Consider the following 22,713-nt stretch of genomic DNA (forward strand, 5'->3'; position numbering starts at 1 on the left):
ATATTTACAAACAAAGGTTATCTTATTTGATGAGACTTCTTTCTCTTGCAAAACTTTCTCTTGTCCTCTATATTGATGTGGTTTAACTTCTGACTATGGACTTAGTCTGCAGATTCTGCTACAGCTACTTTTGAGGGTCTGAAGATCTCTGCTCTTTATGGTAACTAGTTGTATCTTGCATCTTTGAAACATTTTAAAACTGTGACTGAAATAGTGGAGAAGTAGAAAAATGAACTGTTTTCATTTAATGTGAATGTTTTAATGTTTTTTTGGTAGGCCATGTTGTGCAGACTTCTCTTTATTTTATTGCCAGAGCATTAAAGGAGAAATGTTTTCAGTTGGTGTAGATATGGATGGCTCTTGTTGTATTGTCACTCTTTTGAATACCAGTTGCCATATTTATTGACTTACTTCCATAATTTACAGAAAAATTGTTCACATTCACATGAGAAATTAAATATCTTAATGGGAAAGGGCCTCATTGGAACAGTCTCCTCCCTCCATTATGTCCACAGAGACTATTATGCAAATTAGACCAATAATTTTTGTCTTAACTGGAGAGAGGAGTCACTTCTCAAATTCAGGGAAGTGGATGTGATTTAAAGCTTCTCCTCTTTATGTGTTTTTGATTTTCATCCTGCTTTTGATTTTCATATGTTTCAGTGGACATGTTCAATTTTCAGCTTACACTGTAATTTACATAGATGAACCAATAATTATCATAGAGTTGAAACTGAGTGGCACTTATCAGGTAGCTTGCTTAGAGAGGAAATGAGGGCTGCACAGTCCTAGAGAACCTCCCAAACTTGCTTACATTTGTTTTTTCATCACAGAATGTGTGAAGTTTCATACCAATATTTCCTTAGAAACGATGATGCCAGTTCTCCATTGCTGCAGCCTAATAAGATTTTAACAACTAACTGAATCAATTTATTTTCTGTAACACTTAAATTAGGAGCTCACTGCAGGAATGATTCTTTGCTAAAAACTTTGAGACACATCTGTAGGGTCAGTATGTGTGTGTGTAAAAGCTTGCATGAGTTGCAGTGCTGTAACCAATGGCAGAGACCTTTAACTTAGATTTCTTTGACTAAATTAGGTGATCATGTAAACTAAAAATGTCCAGTATTCCGCAAGTGAAATAAATGTGGTCTGTGTGGTTTTGTTCTGAAGATGCATCCTAGGAAGCTGCTTCCCCCACTCCCCACCCCAGCTTTTATGTGGGCCCTAGGACAGGCTATGTATGTGCATTTGAACTTGTGCCAAGAGGCTTCTTTAGAATCGTGAAGGCGCTTTTAAACTTGAACCTCACCTCCACAGCCCTGTGAGAAAGATTCTGCCTCCCAGTGTGCATCAGGATTCCTCAGATCCAAAAGATTTATATAGCCTTTTAGAGGAGTACAGGGTTGAGAAATGTGTGGACAGATCCCATTAGCAGGAGAGGGGTGTTAATGTCAAAGGCTCTTAATTCTACACTTTGAAATTTTATTCTGGGACATTTTCCCCATCTCTTATCAGTGATAAATAGATTGAACTATGTTCAGCTGCTATTCTATGTGATGGTGGAATAGTATAAATATGACATTTGTTTGCAAACAATAAAACGATATTTACAGAAACAGAAAAAATTACTTAAAAAGTGTGTTTGTCCCCATGGGGAGGAAGAAAAAAGGAATGTGCTTATATTTCCCCTATGTTTGGTTTCAGGTTAATTTGTGCAATAGTTAAGATAAAATGTTTATTATAGAGCTACTCAGTGTTATTGAGGAGTTGTTTTATAAAATATCTGACAAAAATCATAGACCAATTTAATAAGCTGATGTATAATTTTTTAATGCCTAAGAAAACAAAACATCCTGTTGAGACAGACAGCTATTAAGGTATAAAAACTGGTGAACAATCTAGATTTAAGAAAGCGTAGGCCAGATGCCAAGAATGACATTAAATTTAGCACATCTTATATTTCACTTCCTATGTCACTATATCCTCATTGTGAAAAGTGCACATTTGGTCTTTAATTTGTCACTAAAGCTAACATTTATCTAGAAATTATCTAGGTCTGGAAATGAATCAATTTTAGCTGATAAAAGCTTGTAGGTGTTGACTCCAAAGTAATGGCTCAAATGATACTTTATTGTCAACTGCATTTAAAGCTGTCACAATGACTATTTCCTTTTCTTTGTCTCTATTCCCCCCCCATTTTAATTTAAATTTTATTTCATAATTTTGGAAAGCTTTCTAACATGACTTGATAAACTAGGCAAACAGATGCAAAACTTGGTAAGTAACATTTGTCGACCTTTTCTGTAGAGCTAAAAATACCCATCCTGAATAATCTGTAGTTGCCTGGAAACTCCTTCACATATTTCAGTAAAGTAAATGGCTTTGGCCTTCAAAACATTTGGATTACCTTCTCTGTACATGGCAGCAGGCTCCTGCTCTCAAAGTCTCCATGGTCTTCTTAAGCTTGTGATATTATGGGGAAAAAGGGGAACATCCCCTCTATCTGGAGCTGAGAATTTATTGTCAGTCTAATTAAATGTTCTATCAGTGCAACGAAAGCAAGCAGTTATTATTCATCTTATGATAATATTAACACTTAGAGTCTAAATTAACTAATCAATACAAAACAAAACTCATTAACATTGTGCAGTATAAACTGTTGTAGAAAACCAACCAAGTAAGCAAGCAACAAACCAACTTCTCCTCCCCCTCTTCCAAACAAACCCATCCCAAACTCCTCCACCCAAAAATCCACTCAAAACCCAAATGAATAATCCCAGTATCATCTCCCCTTTTTTTCCTGTTGTTAGGTCTCCCTTTGATATTCTCCAGGGTGCTAAGCATCACACATTTAAGCTGGAAGGAGTCGCAACACAGCATTGATAACTTGAGGGTTTTGCTGGGATGAGATGACATGTTAGGGGTGTCTTCCTCTTCTTCGCCAAGATGTAAATAGTGTTGGTGTTGATGGTTCCTTACTTCCTGTGCTTGAGTCCACTTGAGCCTATTTTTATATATTTTCTGAAGTTTTACACTTTACTTTTTCAAATTTGGTTTTCAGCTCTACATTATACCTGATTTTATTAGATGAGGTGTGCTGTAGGTATATTATATGCTTTTTTTCTTGTGCTTTTTGTTACCCCTAAAATGGGTTTTTGTCATAGGTTTACTCTATCACCTATAACTGAAAAACCTGGATTCTTTTTTATAGTCTGATGTATTTCTTTTTAGCTGCAGGTACTCATGGACTCTTGTCTGCGGCAATTTCTTTCTTCCCTTACCATTTTCCATTAATGCTTCACCTGTATGAGGCCATAACACTGCTTTCCGTGACTAAAGTTGTTTTTTAATTGCTGATCTGACAATGGTAAGCAAAGCAATGTGTTGTAGTATCTGATGAGAGCATCCAGTCCAATGTAGAAAGACATAATAAGATTAGAGCCAATAGTTTAAGCTGTCTTCTTTCAAAATCTTCAGGCTTTTCTGGAGACTCGTCCAGATCCTTGTAGGTGTGCTTGCTGGGGCTGCTTGCAGCACTTTCCCCCAGGTGTCATCAGCTACCATTGCCAGTGGAGTTTGATATATCTGTTCTCGTTTAGTGCTCTTAACCTCCCTGCCTGTGCTTCAACCGTTTACTCTGTTATCTCTCGTGGCATGTGGTGGTGTTTGTTTAGGTGGTCTAGTACTTTTACATTGAGGTCAACAAGAGCTCTGCATGAGACCTACCTGCTGGCCTCTGATATATGGCATAGAGACTTGATTGCACCATGAAAATGCAAACTGTTTTTTAAAAATGAGAATGGACATAACTGTATGTGAGAGACTTCATACGTCTTTGATTCATAGTCATGTCAAAAGCATTCCTGGTAGAGTGTACATGAACATGAGTTAAAACTAAATTTGAGAATAATATTTTAATAATGAGAATGTTGGAAGGGAGCTAAGTCAATGCAGTCAGCATTGACTTGGATTCAGGAAGCCTGGTCCAGATGTTAGTTATTCATCCCTGTCAGCATACCACCTTGCTTGTGAAAATACAAGAGAACTGCTTTCCATGGTCCTTGCAGTCTTAATTTATTTTAGGATAGTTTCAAAAAATTCTGCCTTGAAATTTCACGGTTGTCTTTAAAAACAGGTAATTATGCATGTACACTACCCCTGTCCATGCAGCTGCCCATACACTTGATGACAAAAAACCAAGAACCAGTAACAGTTGTATCTGCTTGTGCAGCCTTTGATCTTTATTGCTCACTTCTAGAGAAGTCGACCTTTCCTTTATCTTGATGTTTGCAGCTCGTCAAATTATTTTTTGTTCACTAGAGCCAATAAGGCTATGGCAATAGAGTGTTTGTTTGCAGTGACCTTTACTGAGAGTGCTCTATAATTTTTCAGATTTACGGGTTGGTGCGATATAGACAGCTATATAACTGTCAGCTCATCTCGGGAGATGGAGTGCCCAGCTGTAGAAACGTCTAACCATCACTCGTCTGTCCACTGCTTGTGTGTAGAAATTGTGTTTGGAGAGTTAATGAAGCTAGGTGTTGGCATTACAATACAATGGTGAATATGATTTCACATTCAGATTTCATGCTATTATAGCTATTCAACAAAGCCCAGCATATCCTTTCCTAAGGCACATGGGATGATCTGGGATCACAGAGCAGTCAGTTCTTTACCTTGTTTTATGCAATGCTTCTGGTTTTTATTGTATAATTACCTTGTATCAGCATAGGATCCTGCTTCTTTTGCCTTACATGGGGTTATAGCTGCCATCATTTTTTTCCATATCCTTTTATTCCTCTTGTATTGTACCAAGTATTTGGTACAAGTATATTGGTGTAGTGCAAGTCTTGGACTGTCACCTTCAATGTTCTCTCCCCCAAAGAGTTGCCTTAAACTATGGTGTTAAAAATAACAAAGAGCATAAAATGATTTCCATGAAGCTAAGCCTGTGAAAAGAGACTGCTCAAAAGAGCAGCAAGTTGCTTTGTGAGAAGGTAACTTTATATTAAAAAAAAATAATATTAAAGATAAAAGAGCACTTGCCAGTGGATAGAAAGCGCTTCTTAAAAATATTCAGCAAGATTTCAGAATGTATATTTTCAGGGATGCCTGATTAAAAAAAAACAACATTTGAATAAACCAAAATATGGAAGATATTCATTATACTGATAAAACATTCTATGAGTAGAGCAAGCACTACTGGAGGTATGTCTTTGACCGAACTTTTTCACCCCAATATTTTTATAGGCTTGTATAAGAGGATGATGAAGCATATACTACATTAAAATTACACCATACTACATGAAGGACTGGCATACATTATCAAACTACAATGGCAAAGAATTTAAAAAAAACACAGAAAACTAAAACCATACCTTGAGAAAAACATATAAAAATCAGTGTGTCCCTTCCATTCTTTGCAGATTGGAATACTATATTTTCATCTGGCAGAAGCTAGTCTAGATTTTTTTTTTTTTTAATTATTTCTCAACCACTATAAATGTGTGACACTGAATATTGTGTTGCCTGAATCATTGTGACTGCTATTAACATCTTCTTTTCACTCTTTCTTGTCTTACCCACTACTGCTGACACAAAAGGGCTGCTCTCTGCCCTTTGGGGAAGCCTGGTATTTGCCCAAAGACTTGTCAGGACCTCTTAAATCATCTTACCTTTGAGCTAAGTATCCTGGATTCTTTACATTTTTCCTCAAAAGTCAGCTCTTCAGGCTGTTGATTGTGCTTCCTTCTTTGCCTCAGATTTCCTAATGGGCATGCATCTTACAGTATATATTCCCAGGGTTTGCCAGGGATGAGGAGAGCAGAGGTTGCTTCCCAGAATTTTGCTATTTATAACCCTGGTTCTGTATTTCAGTGGGCCATGAGGTTTAGTTGTGATACGCTGTGTTTCTCAAGTGTTTTCTGGAAGACTGGCATCCAGCCATTTCCCATCCTGGATTTTTACAGTTTTATCACTTCCTACCTAAATGCATTATCTTGACCTGTCTTGAGTAGCCTGCTGTTTTACCCCGGCCATCAATGAGATCATGCAATGTTATCCTGACTTTGGTTTTTAGTTCAAATGTCTCAAGTGCCATGTCAGTTTCCAGAAAAGTGGAATTTTCTCAATCTTCATAAATACATTTCTCCAAATTCTGTGCATATAAAATGAACATACAGTGTCCACATTTTCACTTTGTTTGGAGGAAGCTTATTATGCTTCTATACTTCTGACCTACTACTATGAGGTAGTAGGTCAAAATTACTTTTGCTGAGGAATGGAAATTCTTCTTAATGAGCATTTGAAAGGCCTACAAATTACACAGTAATTTTTCTCCTTATTTTTTTTTTCTCTTTCTCCTGCCTACCTTCAAATTCTAGAGTTCTATATTATTCTATTAGATTGTTTCATATTTTCAAGTTCATCTACTTGATTCTTTTAAAATAAGGGTTTTTTTTTAGTAGGATTGCAATTGTGTTCCACTCAGCATGAGCTAAATATTATTCCAAAGGTGGTTTTGCCTACTGGTTATAAGAAAAGCAAAGCCCTTAAACAATTTCTACTGTACTTTTTTTCTGGTTCCAGGCAGAAGACATGGAAATCTCTACTTGTGAAGAATGCGTTATAAATTTGCAAGATGCATTTTATAATAAAATTTCATTTCCTTTTCCCTAAAATAAATAGAAACTGTCACCCTCTTCAACAGGTAGAAATAGAATTTAGATTCAGTTTCTGTCTAAGTTCTCTTTCTGGGACATCAATTGTTATGAAGCAGAGGCACTAAAAGGCAGTAAAGGAAGTAGTCTGTGGAACAGTAAATGGGCTTTATTTTCACTAGAGTAATGAGAAGTTATTTTTAAAAATTATTTCTATTTCTCTTCCTCATGGCTCTGTTTTGTGGTCTAGGAGGCTCTAAAAAAAAAAAAAAAGAACAGTCTTTAATGTATCCTAGTACTTTCAAAATTCTTCATAGTGAATAAAAGATTCCAAGAAAGTCTTCTGTCCTGTCCTGTCCTCCCCTCCCCTCTCTCCAGACTGAAATCAGCTCTGTGCAGCCACAACTGGCAGCTGATGTGTTTGCACTTCCCTCTGGAGAGCTGAACTGCTGAAGCACGGCAGGATGACACCTCCCTTGCCTGTCTGCATTCTCAAGGAACAATATTGTAGGGCCAGGCACTGTTCTCTCGTGCAAAGCTGCATGCTTGAAGCTAATCTGTGCTGAGAACACTCATGGTGATAGAAAATGCCTGGCTCCATCCACCTCTTCTGCAATTCTGTAATACTTCATTAGCTTTAGTGATTGATTGTTATCTCCATATAGCATGTTCTAGTTGATTCATTATTACTGGACACAGAAAGGTAGGAATAATACCGAAATATTTTCACAGTAATGAGAAATTCCTTAATTCTTCACTTTGTTGTAATTACATTCAAAATGTATGTGAGAAAATGTTATGTTGTCACATAGGTTTTTATAAAACAGTAGTTAAAATTCTGCTACTTAACTTCAAATCAACACATACCTACTCTTCTTTGCAGCATTCTAACAGGAATTGCCATAATTTTATTTATTTAAGGTGGAGTTGGGCCCACTGTTTTTTAACAAAATTCATAAAACAGCCAAGACAACAGTCAGAAGAAAATTAGGCAGTACATTTCCATAAACCTTTCCTTTATGTTCAGACTAAATAAATTTAGTTTTCATTAAGATATTTGCTTTGTTTTATAATACAGCAAATCAACTTTGCTGTTGAAAAGTAGATAGAACTGACAGTTCTCTTTCCTCTGCTGCTTTGGGAACTCTGTGAGTTATATGATAAATGAACCAGAGGGATCAAGGAGCTCTAGAAAGAATTTTAACTGCAGTGTGAAACTGAGCCTTGCTCAGACAGGAGACTTGCTATTTGCATTTTCTGTCTAATTATGCATTTGATTTTCATTTTCTCTCAGTTACCTAAGGAGAGTTTCCTTTCTTGGTTATCTTCTAGAGCAGGCAGCCACTGAGTCTTCAAGGTCCAGGGGATGCAGCCAGCCTTTCAGGACCTGCAGAATTCTTCACTATTCCTAAATACCTAAAGGTTTCTCTGTGATCCAAACCCATTGATTATTGGGGTGACCTAACTTTGTCTTACTTGCCTTGCTTTTTCTATTTTAGATTTTATTTTAAATTGAAAGCGGAGACCATCCTGTGGTATCTGTGAACTTTTCTTTGTTACAGTCAGAGCTAAAATATGGCAAAAATCTTTGAAAATCACAATATTGTAACTTACATGTTGGTAGCATAAAACAAGTCTGTGAAGTGTAAAGCACTGTTCTCTTTTTTTTTCTCATGCAGGCTGGATTGCCATGTTGGGAGCCCTTTGGCTGCTAGTGCTAGCAGACATCCATGATTTTGAGATGATATTGAACAGAGTCGAGTGGGCAACCCTCCTTTTCTTTGCAGCATTGTTTGTTCTCATGGAGGTAATATTCTCTGATTCTAAAGACTGAAGAATTGAAAAAGATTTCAAATGTGAATTATGTTCCTGGAGAGAGGTGTCCTGCTGTTCAATCCCACTGGAATATTGTTGATCAAATGTAGTTATGGTAATACAGAGAGGAATAGCAGAGAATGAAAGTTAGTTGAACCACTTTCATATTTAAATTTTCATTATAAACTTGGTCTCATTCTCTTTCCATACTCTGCTTCTGTTGAATGTATCTGACACAATCATTTTTCTATAATTTAAATGTCAGTTTCTCGGTTTATTGTTGGTCTATGTGTGCAGATATTTGATGTGTATTTATGTGTTTGTTTACAATTATTTATACAGATGATAGGAAAAATAAAAGAACAAGATTAAACTAGAGTTGAAAAATGCTTCTAGTGCTGTCTGCTACATGCTGACTACCAAATGGCCTAAGATATTTCATGGGAGTGTGATTTGAAAGGAAAATAACACTGAATTTCAGTTTGCAATGCTAGTTTAAAAAATATTCAGCTCTTGAAATACCTGGATATCTTGATGTGTATTTTCTGTGTGCTCATCTGTTTGATAACATCCATGTCCATCCTATTGTGCCATATTCCCTATTTGATGCCTTTGTATAGCTTCAGAGGATTTATTCTTACCCCAAATATTTGGACTTTTTTTTTTTTTTTTGTGTGTGTGGATACTCACATTAACTTTTTAATTAGGCTTCTAGAATATTGACTGTTTTTCAGTTGTTAACTGTCGGGTTTAAATGATGTAATAATGTTGTGGAAACATGACTGACAATACCCAAGTAACCACTGACAGTGCCATGGCTATCGAATTTACTGAATGAGAGCCCTGGTAAAAGCCTGTGATAACTAATTTTCTCATATAGCCTCTCTCCTCCCCTCTTCCCTCCCAGTAATTGCAAAGATCCCAAGAATCTGAAAATTGGAATCTATTAAAAAAAAAAAAAATCAACAGCAGTAACAGGGACAACATTTGAAGCAAATAGAAACAAGAACCAACCAAATTAACTCTAATTAATGCCAAAGTGGAAATCAAAATCTGGTAACCTCCAAGATGAGTGGAAACTGAGTATCATTATGAAGTTTTCTGCGAGCTACTAAGTCTAAAGTTAATCAGGAAATATTGATTTATTGTATGCCCATCAGAACAGGAAATTTTCAGTTCTCCGTTTTATGAGGTTCCATATAACCTTGAATTTTTAGCTCTTATAGGCAATCAATGCTGAAGCCATGTTTATTTTGTCTACTGCTGTTATAACAGTTTATTAGTTGTGCTCCCCGACATATTTATTGTTTGAACTTGGATTGACCAGCTGTGATTTGAGTGCTGTGTGACTGCACAATACCATAGTAAAATACACAGGAAGTTATTTGTCATTTACTGCCAGACTTTGGATACAACTATTATAATTCACTGAACTTCATTTTTTTTGGTTTCTTATGTCACCAGTGAATAGTTTGCTAATGAAATAATATTTTTCCTGTCTTTCTAGAATAACAGCAGTTTAAGTCATGAAAGAAACTTGCCCAGATAATGAAGAAAAAAATACGAAACATTAAATTTTTCCCCACAATGAATGAGAAAATGTTCTGTGTATATCATTACTGCTAATTTTTATCTGAATCTATTGGATTAGTAGGTGACAGTCCTTTCCAAGGTATTTTTCTTTCCTTTAACAGTGTCAAGAAGGGACTGGTCAAAACAGAGATATACATTGAAGTATAAGAAATCTTTCCATAGTCTAGGGCATCCAGAAATTGCCAGCTCATATTGCTCACGTGATCCTTCAGCTTGGATAGTTCCCAGTCTGAAGCTGTTTCCTACTGCTGTAAATGTTCTCTTTCCTATTAAAAGGCACATTTAAAAATCTGTGTGGGACTTAGGCTGCAAGTAATTTTGGAAAATGTAATTTGAGTTCCAGATATTTTAGGAAACATTATTTTGGTTCCTGAACCACAGGGAAACTCCTAAATGTTCTGCCTTTGGAGGTCCATCAGTCCAGTCTGGTGCATCTTTTACAATGAAAAACTTGGAAATCCTTTGAAGCTCTCTTGTTTTCTATTGTGTCCCCATGGTAATTAAATAAGCCTCTCAGGATTACAGTTCTTTGTTCAGTTTTATAGTAGAAATTGGCATGTTACCTTAATTTCTTCAGGCAGAGTTTATCTACACGAGCCATCATGACATACTGTCCACAAGAGGTTTAATGAAAAATTTTATGCATAAATTAGACTATTATTAAAAGGCACATGATTTCTTTCTGCAGGTAAGCTCTGTTGTGAACTGCCCCAAAGGAATGAGTGTGCCTGAGGACACCAATTAGTGCAATAATGCTTACTCCTCTTAGAAGACACAGGAATATCCAGGAGACCCTCTGTGCAGTTTACATGCAGGGGAGGACAATGGCAGGGTGCTAATTGCTGACTTGCACTTAGGCGCTTGCAGGAGGTTGGCCTGGAGACCATAGGGACATCCTAAAATTATTTATGTGATTAATATTGTCACCATCTCTAATGAGATGGGCTACCTGCAGACCATTTTGCAGCAGTGATGTGTTCATCCTGAATGTCTATTTTTGAGTTCCAGAATGAATTTGAGTGTTAGTGAAAAGTAATATGTTCTCTTAGTAGATAAGTAATAAGGCAGCAATATTAACTGAATGTAAATCTGGGCTCTAATTGCTGACAGCTATCTGTTTAGAAGTTTATTTTGAAGTGTGAACTCAGCAATGATACAAAAATTATTGCTGTTCATTGAAAATATTTCTTTTACATACATTTAAAAAGCCACTGTCATAACCTTTGAGTTGATAAAGCAACACAGACAGCTTAGAAAGAAAATGGTAACTTAAAATCAACAACAAGAATTAATTTCTTAGGCAACATTCTCCTGGGAAGCCAAAATAATGAAAAAATATTACTTTTTTAAGTGTAAGGGATATGTACCTGTATTTTGCTGCTCGTTTACTGCATGATGTATCTTCAATTGTAGATAAAACTTTTCTTGCTTAGTGTATTATTTAAAAAATAATATTTCTGGGCCAAATTTACTATGTGGTGATACTCAAACCACTGTTATTCAGCTGATGTCCAATTGAGCTGAGGGTACAGGAATTGCCAGTCTGAATGAAAACACCTTAGTCACTGACAAACCAGTGTCCTGTGCCGCACCACTTGATGCCTATTGGGATCTTTGTCTGCATCTGTCATGGAATTTGACAGTATGCGAGTTGAATGCTTTTTTTCCCACTGCAGTCTCTGAAGGGCTCTGTCTGACTGCCAGGTGGGGGGATTATACAGAGCTGTGTTGTGTGAATACCGACTCCTGCAGCTCTGTGAGGGATTGATGTCAGTAAGTGAGGTATTGCAGCTGACTGATTCTTTTCCTTGGCAGAAAAAAAATGAAAGCAAGCCAACCAGTGCGGTCTAGGCTAAACCAAAATGATGTGATTTCCTCCCCTGAGAAACTGAGAAGTCATCAAATAGATATATCTTATTACAACTGCAAATAGTACTTCATTCTTCATGCCTACAACAGAAGAAAACAAAACCAAAGTGAACTAAAGGCTAGCACTCGCAAGTCAAAACCACCCTTTTACCTGTGGGTCAAAGGAATAGGTCACCATGGTTTTGTTGGCTTTATGCTGGGCCTCCTTTTGGGGGCTCCTTTGACAGGGGAAACTCTCTTGGAGAGACTCTCTCTCTCTCTTGTGTTGGGCCAAGGAGATGCACAGGACTTTTTTGGTCTTTAGCTTTTTGTTTTATTATCAAAATTTCAGTATGCTGTCTGCACTAGACTTTGCATGTAGGAAAACAGCACAAAAATGGCTAAAAATCTCATGTTACAAGGCATTTTAAGTTTAATTAAAAACTGAGTTGTTTAATTAAGAAGTGATACTTAGATTATTTTTCCTTCTATCCTAATAACTGACTCTTAAAGACTCGCAATGCGGATTTTTCTACTTAATTATAAGATACTACTTAAACCCATGAAGAAGAAAGAAGAAGCAAGAAAACGTAACATGAGACAACACTTTATACTTTCTATTTTGTTCTTATCTACAACATACTAAAAGTCTTAAAACTTAAATTTCTCACCTAAGTGACATACAATACTACTCTCTATAATCTATTTCACACTTTTGTGGTCTCTAGTTTATGTTGAGGCTTTGGAGGCCTTCTCCATGAATGAGGGTCAAAGTCAGTGTTTCCCTGGGAGTCAGAACCCCTCAGGGCAGACAGAGAAATATTCCCCTTGCCCTGGGTTTCCACAGGTCACTGTCCTCAGGTGTGAAGAATCAGTCTGTGTTCTGCGTGCCCAAGGAGAGATCCGAGTTAGCACCACCAGGCTGAAGTCTTCCTATATATTTTCATCTGTGGCAGCACCACGGGATGCTGTCTAAATGTCCTGAACAACTGGGAATTGTTCTCACAGGGAGGACAGAGCACTCTGACCCAGGCTGTCCTGTGGTCCAGTGCTTACAGGTCTCACCTCCTTAGTTCAAGTGCCTAACTTGGGCATTGGAGAGATGGATTTCCTGCCTTTCAGATGCTGCTGCCTCTGTGCCAATTTCCATTCACCCAGGATCTCTGTCCTGGTTTTTAGCAGATGGATAATGGTTTTGGTAGCTTTTGTTGTAGGTTTTTGGGCCTCTTTTTGAACGGGTTGGAGATAGTCATAAAATAGAAATACAGTTTGTTTTCCTGTTTCTTCTTCTGAGACTGAGCATTAGATGCCTGATTTCATCCATCCTTTGAAACACATTAAATACTTCTATCTCTATTGTGGGTGTGGGGAAGTTGGTTTAAAATCAGTTGTGTTCAGGTTTTCAGAATACATGTATCCACTGAATAAAGTAATCTTTAAATTTCAGCCATTCTCTGATCGTGTGTCCCATGCTCTAGAGTAATACAACAAGTCATTTCAGTACAACTTTTACTCACTTCTGCAAATACAGCCACCAATTTCTGCCGTGTCTTTTCTTGCCTAAAATTACTACTGTACAAGCTACGTGCGTTGAATATAAATATCTTGTAAATGGGAATAAATTGCTGCCTTTTCTTACATCCAGTGAAAAAAAATTAAGTACATCATGAACTTCAGTAGTTGATATCAATGTCCTTTTTTTTTTACCCCAGGCTTTGGCTAATCTGCACTTAATAGACTATATAGGAGAGCAGACAGCTTTGTTAATAAAGGTATGTTTAAAATATTTATAATTTTTAACAGGCAAGAAAAATAGTTTTACTTTAGTAGAACAATAAAGAATAATTTTATTTTGAATTTGATGTTAATGATTGCATTCCTGCATCAGCAGTATCAAGAAAACATGTCATACTTTGGCATGGGTAATATTTAATATTTATATATCTGTCCACAGCCAGAACAAATATAGCCATAAATTCAACAGAGAAGCTTTTTCTATAGTCTAAAACTCCAAAAATGCAAAGGTGAAAAAAGTATAAACAGCTAAAGGTCAAAATTCACAGTTGCACAGTGTATTTTTTCTGTGAAATCTGAGTATTAGAAATATCAATCTTTGTTCTTCTATTTGTCCTTGTTTTCTTGGAAGAAGCACTCTAATTGTGTTACTAAATGTTAGGCTATTTTATCTAAGATGCCTTTCCTATCTCAGAGCCTAAAGGAATAATAACTGTCAATAAATTAAAACTGTAAAGAACGTGCAATTATGCCGTGAGGGACACACAGAGCAATACTGATCTCCAAGTTATAATTTTCTCTCTCTCAATTCCAGGTGGTTCCTGAGGATCAGCGCTTGGCAGTGGCCATTATTTTAGTGCTCTGGGTGTCAGCTTTGGCCTCCTCTGTGATTGACAACATCCCCTTCACAGCTACAATGGTAAGCGCTGTGCAGCACTGCACATCCACCTCCAGGTGTTGGCAAGGGAGCTGAGCTTACTGATTGCAATTTGCTGTTTGGTTTTTTGGGGTTTTTTCTTGACCGCTGCTGTGCTTTAGCTTACTTTATCCTGTGATATTGAATAAGTATTAGAAACTAACTCATACTGTTAAGGTGTCTAGCTGGCCACTGACACCAGCAGCTGCATGTAGCTGTGGGAGCAGAGGCATTGTTTTGGCTGCATTTTAGCGTTTTCTCCTCTTATATCCACATGCATACTTGAAAAATAGAATTTTCTTTTTGGTGGAAGCTGTTGCTATCTATCCACTGCTATCAATGTTTTTCCTCTATATGCTGAGTAGTTATGCTAATGCTTTTTTAACACACGAATGTTTTATTGCCACCTTACTTTTGTAATTAGTTTAAAAAACACCAAATTATGTTAAGCTTGTCAGCAGCTGAGCTTTAATATCAGAAAAGTATCAAATTATAAGAAATTATGGCATGCTCAGGTTTATTCAATCAAGTTCTCTGTTTAAAGTGGGATAATTCATTCATTATTGGATGGTCACATCCACTCTTCACCTGTGCCAAGGTTTAAGACACTTCTTGTAGGGCATATGACAAATTGGGCAGATTTGTAACTACTCTATAAATATATATTAGTGTTGTATTTTGCTTTGATTACCATGGTGTTTCCTGTGAAATGATATTGATTTAACCACAACAGACTGCATGCAATAGGCATGAAAGGAAAGATTGTTTTGGGATGAGTCACCTCCCAGTAAATGCTCGAGAACTCTTAAGCAATAATGCAGAATCTTAACTTAGAAGATTTTTGCCTCATACCCAGCTAGTCTATAAAAATCGGCTTGGAGCAATACCAGACAGTACCATGAAATAAGTATGTTTTGGGAAATGGGACTGAAGTGCAAGAATCCTTTGGGATGCCTGAAGATCATCTCTTTTGTATCTTTGAGGGTGGCAAATACAGATTGACAGGAAGGGACCCTTGTCAACATTTTAAGCTATTTTAAATTTTTATTTTTCTCATTCTGTGCTGGGATGAACATAAGAGACTGCTACAATATTTTAATTTTTTTTAATAGGCAGAGAGAAGAGACAAGAAGAAAAATGCATGCATATTCTCACCTATGTAAAAGCACACATTAGCTGAGTTGTTAAGATGCTAATGTGCTATTTGGCAAACTAGAGTTGAGATTCGTCTACTTGAGTGAATAGGCTTGCACTTTAGCCTTTGTCATTCTGCATCAGAAAATACTTACAGAATGTTCCTAAGTAACTAAGTCCCAAGATCTTTAAACTTCTGTTTAAAATTCTTTTTGATTCTTTGGTTCTTTGTTTGTACTCTTAAAAAAAGCAGTATTTAGTTTTGGAAGGCTATTTTTCAGTCTGTGTACCAAAGTTATGAACTTCTGATGAGGAGTATTAAATATATTGAACCCAACTCTTTTGTTAATGACTTTTCACTAATCAGGGACTTCTATATACAAGTTTGGTTTGACATTCCCTAGTGCTAGAGCAGTATGGGGCACCTGCTCTAATGTAGCTATGAATGATCCTGTCCTTTCCTGGAAAAGAGTTCCAGCTTCACAAGTGAGCGTGCACTCATCATAATTAAAGACAGATGTAGAGAATCCCTCCAGGTGTCCAAAAATCTCCCTCAGTGGTGAACCAATGTCATGATAATGGGTCAATATCTCTTGCATTTTTCATTAGTCATAGCTTTGATGGACCAGGTACTGGTTTGGGATGTGGAATCCATCAAGTTCCTTCAGATACAAAAAAAATCTGGGCAGTTTCATAGATATCAGCTGTGTGCTATGACTGACAAAGGTGTTTGGAGGATGACATCACAAACCTCTGCCTTCATTGGCTTTGCTACTGACCAGAAGGAGTTAAGTGAAACCAGTCTCATGGGATAGCGGCTTGTTTGACTTGTACGTGAATTCATTAAATATCATACAGAGATGATGAAAGGCCTGGTGGCAGCTCACAGTCAAGGATGCTAATAGTGTCATTTCTGCATTAGAAAGACAAGCTTACCATGATTTTTGTCCCATGTTTCAGGAATGAGGCAGTCTTGCCATTTCTTTTGATTGTGAGCCCTCAAATGACTATGGAAAAACCTACTGTGATGGCAAGGGCATTTGGAAAACTACACTGTGTTGTTCCTTCAGGGGTGGGAAACTTCAAGACCGGCATCAGTTCATACATGAGATGTCCCCAATACTGCCTCTGTGCTGTTGGATAAAGTCTTCCACTCATCCCCTAAAACAATATGCAGTGCATGTTGTCCAGACTTGGAACAGGGAGAGGAGAACTCAGTAACTCAGAAATGGATTGAGGAGGGGACAGCCTTCTATGTGAGGTGACTGTCCCCCTGGGCTGAAGGCACTGTAGATGTGAACTCTTTCAATTTTCTGTTATGTGTAGTGTTTTGACCCAGGAACTACCTGAGAAATGGAAGAAATACACAATTCCATTAGAGCCCGAGTCTTGACTCTAGGTGTATAGCTGAAGGGAATCAAAACAGAAAAACCTGCGAATAGCTCTGTAACTATGATGTTGTGTTTCCTTAAAAAAAATCAAGTTGATGTATGGCTGTCCAAAATTTCCTTTCAGTCTCTGTTTTTGAGATAATGAGATTAGTGAGATAATCAGATTCATAATGGCTTGCTCTATGTATAGGAAAAAAAAAGAAAAAAATATTAATGCCTAATTAATGGATCTTGAGACTGAAAATTTCACTTTATCTGTGTTTGGTTAAATTTGACTGCTTCATGTAAAGTTTCAGATTTGACAACATTAAAATTTATAGGCGACTCAACAGTCAGTTAACTTACCTTAAGAGGATGTGAAAAGTGGAAATTGTAGATTGATATTTTGAAAAAGGAATTAGAAGATATCTGAGCCATCATTACACAGAATTCTAGGAATTAACTGTTTTATGACTTGGAGTAATGAAAACCAATAAGGAAAATGATTTCCTAGAAGAAATACTAGGCATTTTCAAGAGATTCTATGTATCTATGTAGGCAAATTAGGATTTTTCCTTATCCTAAACCACAACACATTATCTACAGTCTTAAGAACAAAACAAATATTTTCAGTTATTTTAAGACAGGCATAATTTAGAGTGCAAAATATTCATGTGTTTAAACAGAGTGAACGTATCGATGATTTTCAGGAGCCTTCAGCAACATGGAGAAAATTTCTCTCTTACTAAAATATTCTGAATTTACAAAAATCAGATCAGTGTATTATTTGAAGTGCCTTGCCCTGAAAATACCTTTTCAGTGCAACACTTTTGTTGGTCAAATTCTTCTCTGCTCTAGACAAGGGTAAATCTGGTGTAACCCACAGTCAAAAATGTCAGTACCATATGGAATTCATATACAGAAGTTGCTAAACTGAAAACTCTGTGAAGAGGGCAGAACACAGCACATATTTTTGCTACAGAGGATGCTGTACAAAGATAATTGCCTACAAGAAACAATTGAATGAGTTTCTGAGTGCACTTAGCTCATCATAGGTTTAGTACTTTTATTGTTTCTGTTTTGCCAAACTTCTAGTTTTTTTAAATTAAAATAGAGCATTTGAACTGCATGAAGACAAAACAGTTTTCAAAATGTCTTCTAATTGCTTATTTCAAATAATTAGTCCTGTATGCAAAGACAATGAACTGCCCCAAAACAAGATGGGGGATTGAGAATTTCGCAATGAACTGTAATCCCAGGATTTTCCTCTTCTCTCTAAATTGAAAAGTGAAAATCCAGCTCCCTAATTAAATATATGTCTGCATGAGTGAGTGTTTATTGCATTTCTTTGTATAAGCATGCCTGGCAACTGTGATAGCTATCTGCAAGTGATAGGACGATCAATCATTTCTTGTCACCAAGTAAAAGAAATACTGTAAAAAAGTATTGTAGAATTATGCTATAGACTATTTCACTTGGAAGAGACCCACAGCAATCATTCTTTACAACTGCCTGAGCAAATCAGGACCGACCAAAAATGAAAGCCTGTTATTAAGGATATTGTCCAAATGACTCTTAAACCCTGACAGGTTTAGGGCACTGAACACCTTTCTAAGAAGCTCAAGGATTTGATACAGTCTCTCAAGACAGTCAACAGCACCTCCCAGTATACTATCGTCAGTAAACTTGCTAATGGTGCATTCAACTCCTGCTTTCAGATTGTTAAGTATTCAGATAAATATTTTGAACAGAACTGGCCCTAGAACCCTGAGGAACATCTCTGGTGCCTGATTGCCAGTCAGCTGTAACCCCAGACTGCAGCCCTCTGGGCTCTGCCCTTCAGCCGGGTGTTCACCCAGTGCACTGTGAACCTGCTCATCCCACAGCTGGACAGCGTGTCCATGCTGTGAGGAACAGTATCAAAAGCCTTCCTAGGATACAGAAAAACGACATTCACTTCCTTCCCTTCATCCACGAGGAGGGTGACTTACTTTATCATGGAAGGATATTAAATTAGTTAAACAGGACTTTCCCACTGTGAGCCCCTGTTGGCTGTGCCTGATGATTGTATTGCTCTTTGAATGCCTTTCAACAGTACCCAGTATAATCTCTTCTGTATTCTTTCCATGATCTGAGGTTAGATTAACAAGTCTGTGTTTCTCTGGGTCTTTCTTCATGCTCTTTCTCTAAACTGGAGTAACACTGACAAGCTGCCAGCCAGCAGGGACCTTCCCAGGTTCCCAAGGCCTTGACCTTGATCAAGAAGGGTTCTGCCATAACCTCTGCTGGCTTCTTCAGTAGTCTGGGATGAATCCCATCATGCTCCATGGACTTGTGAACATTCAGCTGATATGACTGGTCCTTTTACAGTTTCAGGGTCCCAAATTTTGAGTTTGAGAAATACTTTGTGGGAAACTCTGGGAACTCTGACTGTATGTAAAAGGCTGTATTGCCAGCAGCAAATCTAATCTGTGTTGCCAGCTGAAAATCCAGTACATATAGTTATATCTGGGAACTGCTTAAGAAACACCTAGATAATGTTCTATCATAAAAAATTCTTAAACAGGACCTTGGCTATTATATTTCTCACATTTTAATTTTTGAATGGCAAGGGTTTTTGTCATGTTGCATACCCAGCTTTCTTTGTCTGCAGAATAGATATATTGATGCTCTATTGATGCCCTATGTGACATTCTATTAAACCTCTGATATTTCTTTTCCATTATCAACAGACTAAACTTGCAATGACATTCTTTGACATGCAGACTTCCTGATTTTCAAGGCTTGGACTTTCCTAGTATTGTCATGTTTGAATAGCCATGAATTTCTGCTGTTAGAATTTTAAGTGACATGATGTTATTACCAGTATCCTCTTTAGTTTAATTTACATGTTTTATCAGCTATATATGTTGAAGCCATCTCTTTGTATTTTTCTTTTATTACCAGAAGTAAAAAGACAGCCACAGCAAATCCCTGTTTTAGCTGAGTTTAAATACTATTTCCTCAATATGTGAATCATCTGGCTGACAAGGTGACTTAGTCTCTGACAGGTCTTAGAAAATAAATAACTTTTGGCCCACTGTTTATTGTCTCTAACACTATTGGATGCTTTTCTCTTGCAGTGCTGAATGTTTCACATGTATCTCATGTTCTTAATTCCAGCTTTATTTTTGGAATTTCCTTGCTCTCTGCCCTTCCACAATTATCTATGATGTCCTGTATTTCACTGCTTGGTAAAAGTGCAAGACTAGGCTGTAGCTGTCTGCAGAGACAGAGCAATCATCAACAGTTTGGGAAGCTACAAATAGTTTGTTTTCTATGGTTTTCTATTATTTTCTATTTTTTATTGTTTTCTATTTTCTGTTAATATTTTCTGCACTTTTCACAGAAGACATCTTTGCTGCAGGCAGTTCTTAGTGAAGTGTGTGTAGTGGAGTCCCATGGTGTAGAGCAGCAATGAGTCCCTAAAATAGCAGTGGGAATTGCTGTTTTGTAGACGTGCACAAATAGACAAACCAGACAATATCATAGGAGCATGGAATGCTTTAGGTTGGAAGATCTTAAAGATCATCCAATTCCAGCCCTCCTGCCATGGGAAGGGACACCCTCCACTAGACCAAGTTGTTCAAAGCCCTGTGTAACCTGGTCTTGAACACTTTGTCCATATTGAAGACAAAAGTGTTAAATGGCACCAGTCCAAATATCAACCCTGAAGAATGACACTTGTCAATGGGTTCCCCTTGGACATTGAGCCGTTGACCACAACTCTTTATGTATGACCATCCAGTCAATTTCTTATCCACCAAATGGTCTGTCCATCAGATCCATGCCTCTCCAATTTGGGCCAAAGCTATCAAATTTGCCAGGCACCATTTGCACTTAGTGAAGCACGTCCATATTGGATGTCATCAATCACTTCCTTGTTTTCTGTTTGCCTTAGCATACTTTCCAGGAGGATCTGCCACATGACCTTGCCAGGTACCGAGGGGAGACTGCTTGGCCTGTAGTTCTCCAGGTCTTTCTTTTTCTCTTTTAAAAAATGAGGGTTATGTTTCTCCTTTTCCAATCAGTGGGTACTTCACTAGACTGCCATTACTTCCCAAATATGATGCATTGTGGCTTAGTCACTTCCTCAGCTGGTTCCCTCAGGACCTGCAGATATATCTCATCAGGTCCCATGGACTTGGACACCTTCTGTTTCCTTAGAATGGTCTCAGACCTAATCTTTTCCTACAGCAGGTAGTTCTTCATTCCCCAGTCCCTATCTTTACCTTCTGTGACTTGAGCAATGTGGCTGGAACACTTGCTGGTGAAGAACAAGATAGAAAAGTTATTGAGTACCTCAGCCATTTCCACATGTCCTGGATAATCAGGTCTCCTATTTCCTTGCTCCACATTTTCCCTAGTCTTACTTTCATCACTGAGGTACCTATAGCAGCTTTTCTTGTTGCTCTTGATGTCCCTGACCAGATTTAACTCTATCAGAGCTTTATCTTTCTTAACCTGATTGCTGGCTGCTTGTACAATCTCCTTCTATTACTCCCAGGATACCTGTCATTGCTTTCCCCTCAATAAGATTCTTTTTTCTGTGTTTGTTTGTCCAGGAGTTCCATGTAGGCCTCCTGGCATTTTTGCCTGATTTTTTCTTTGTCAGGATGTGCTTTTGAGCTTGGAAGAGAAGGTCCTTGAATATTAACCAGTTTATTTGGGCCACTTGTGACCTGCTGAATTCTACTGCACAGTACAGCTATAGGACCTGGTAACTTGCTTAAGTTACTCTTCTTGCACAATGAGTGTGCAATTACTTGTACAAGTGCTGTCTTTGGAAAGCAGAAATAGCTGAGAGGGTTTCACACTTTGTGAGTCTGCTGCTCATCCCAGGAGGAGAAGATCACTGATAGAGCAGTACCTGTGTCCCTCCTCTGCTCTCATCCTTGCATATCTGGTGCACTGGTGGGGTGTGAGGCATTATTTGCTCTGCACTGAGGAGCTTTTTGGCAATGGCTTTAGGACTGATCTCAATAACAGGAAATATTGAAAAACTCACTTGTTTTTAAATAAATATAACTTTTTTCATATTAAGAAGTTTCCCATATCATGTTCTAGCTGTGATGGTTTGAGAGAAATAAAGTTTGTGATGAGAAATGACATCTTTCTTTACTGTTTTGTGCAAAAAATAGACAAAATGTGGAGCATGCTAAGCATTCTCTAAGCTTTAAAATAGAAATAGATGTCTTCAGGCAATGAAATATTCAAGAATAATTGTTTAGAAATTAGCTTATCTAGGCTAATTGATGAGAGGGTTTAAGAGGGATGAGTAGCATCACTGGTGGGAGGAATGGGGAAAGGGTTGTAATTCTTCATTAAGCTTATATATTGCTCCATACCAGAAGAATACATACAGTCAATAAAGGTGAGCATCACTCAGCTAACAAAGTGAAAACATTTTTCAGGAAGCAGAAGAGATAATACCCCTTGAATGTGAACTGTGAAATACATTAAAATGACAAATTGAAGGATTAAGTCATAACTCTATTCACTATTGAAATTCCTAGACTCTGAGAAAGCATTAATTTTAAGATATATCACAATTATTTTCTCAAATCCCTTCTTGCTTCATGTCTTACTGTTCCACATTTTCTTATCCTTTCTCTTTCTCTTTTTGGTCCCATAAACCTCTGAAGATGTTAAAAACAGGAGAATAATATTGTCACTCCTCCCCTTCCCAATAACTTTCTCTATACAGGTACTGATCACAACATTCTTTCAATCCAAGTGGTCACAAAATTATGTTGAACTCAACATTTTTCAGAACTAAGGTGAAGTTGTTTAGTTTGAAGAATGTTACTGACTGAGAACT

The 22,713-nt window shown here is 37.4% G+C and overlaps 1 protein-coding gene across 3 annotated transcripts in view; it reads left to right on the forward strand.

Moving 5' to 3' along the window:
- OCA2 (OCA2 melanosomal transmembrane protein) overlaps positions 1–22,713 on the forward strand; it is a 185,602-nt gene that overhangs the window by 108,472 nt on the left and 54,417 nt on the right. For all 3 annotated transcript variants that reach the window (XM_068182671.1, XM_068182669.1, XM_068182670.1), the window contains 3 exons: positions 8,342–8,469; positions 13,631–13,690; positions 14,248–14,352. In XM_068182671.1, coding sequence (XP_068038772.1) covers positions 8,342–8,469; positions 13,631–13,690; positions 14,248–14,352 — 293 coding nt within the window. The remainder of the gene's footprint in view (positions 1–8,341; positions 8,470–13,630; positions 13,691–14,247; positions 14,353–22,713) is intronic.

Source organism: Anomalospiza imberbis, chromosome 2 (genome assembly GCF_031753505.1).
Source record: "Anomalospiza imberbis isolate Cuckoo-Finch-1a 21T00152 chromosome 2, ASM3175350v1, whole genome shotgun sequence".
Taxonomy (NCBI): Eukaryota; Metazoa; Chordata; class Aves; order Passeriformes; family Viduidae; genus Anomalospiza; species Anomalospiza imberbis.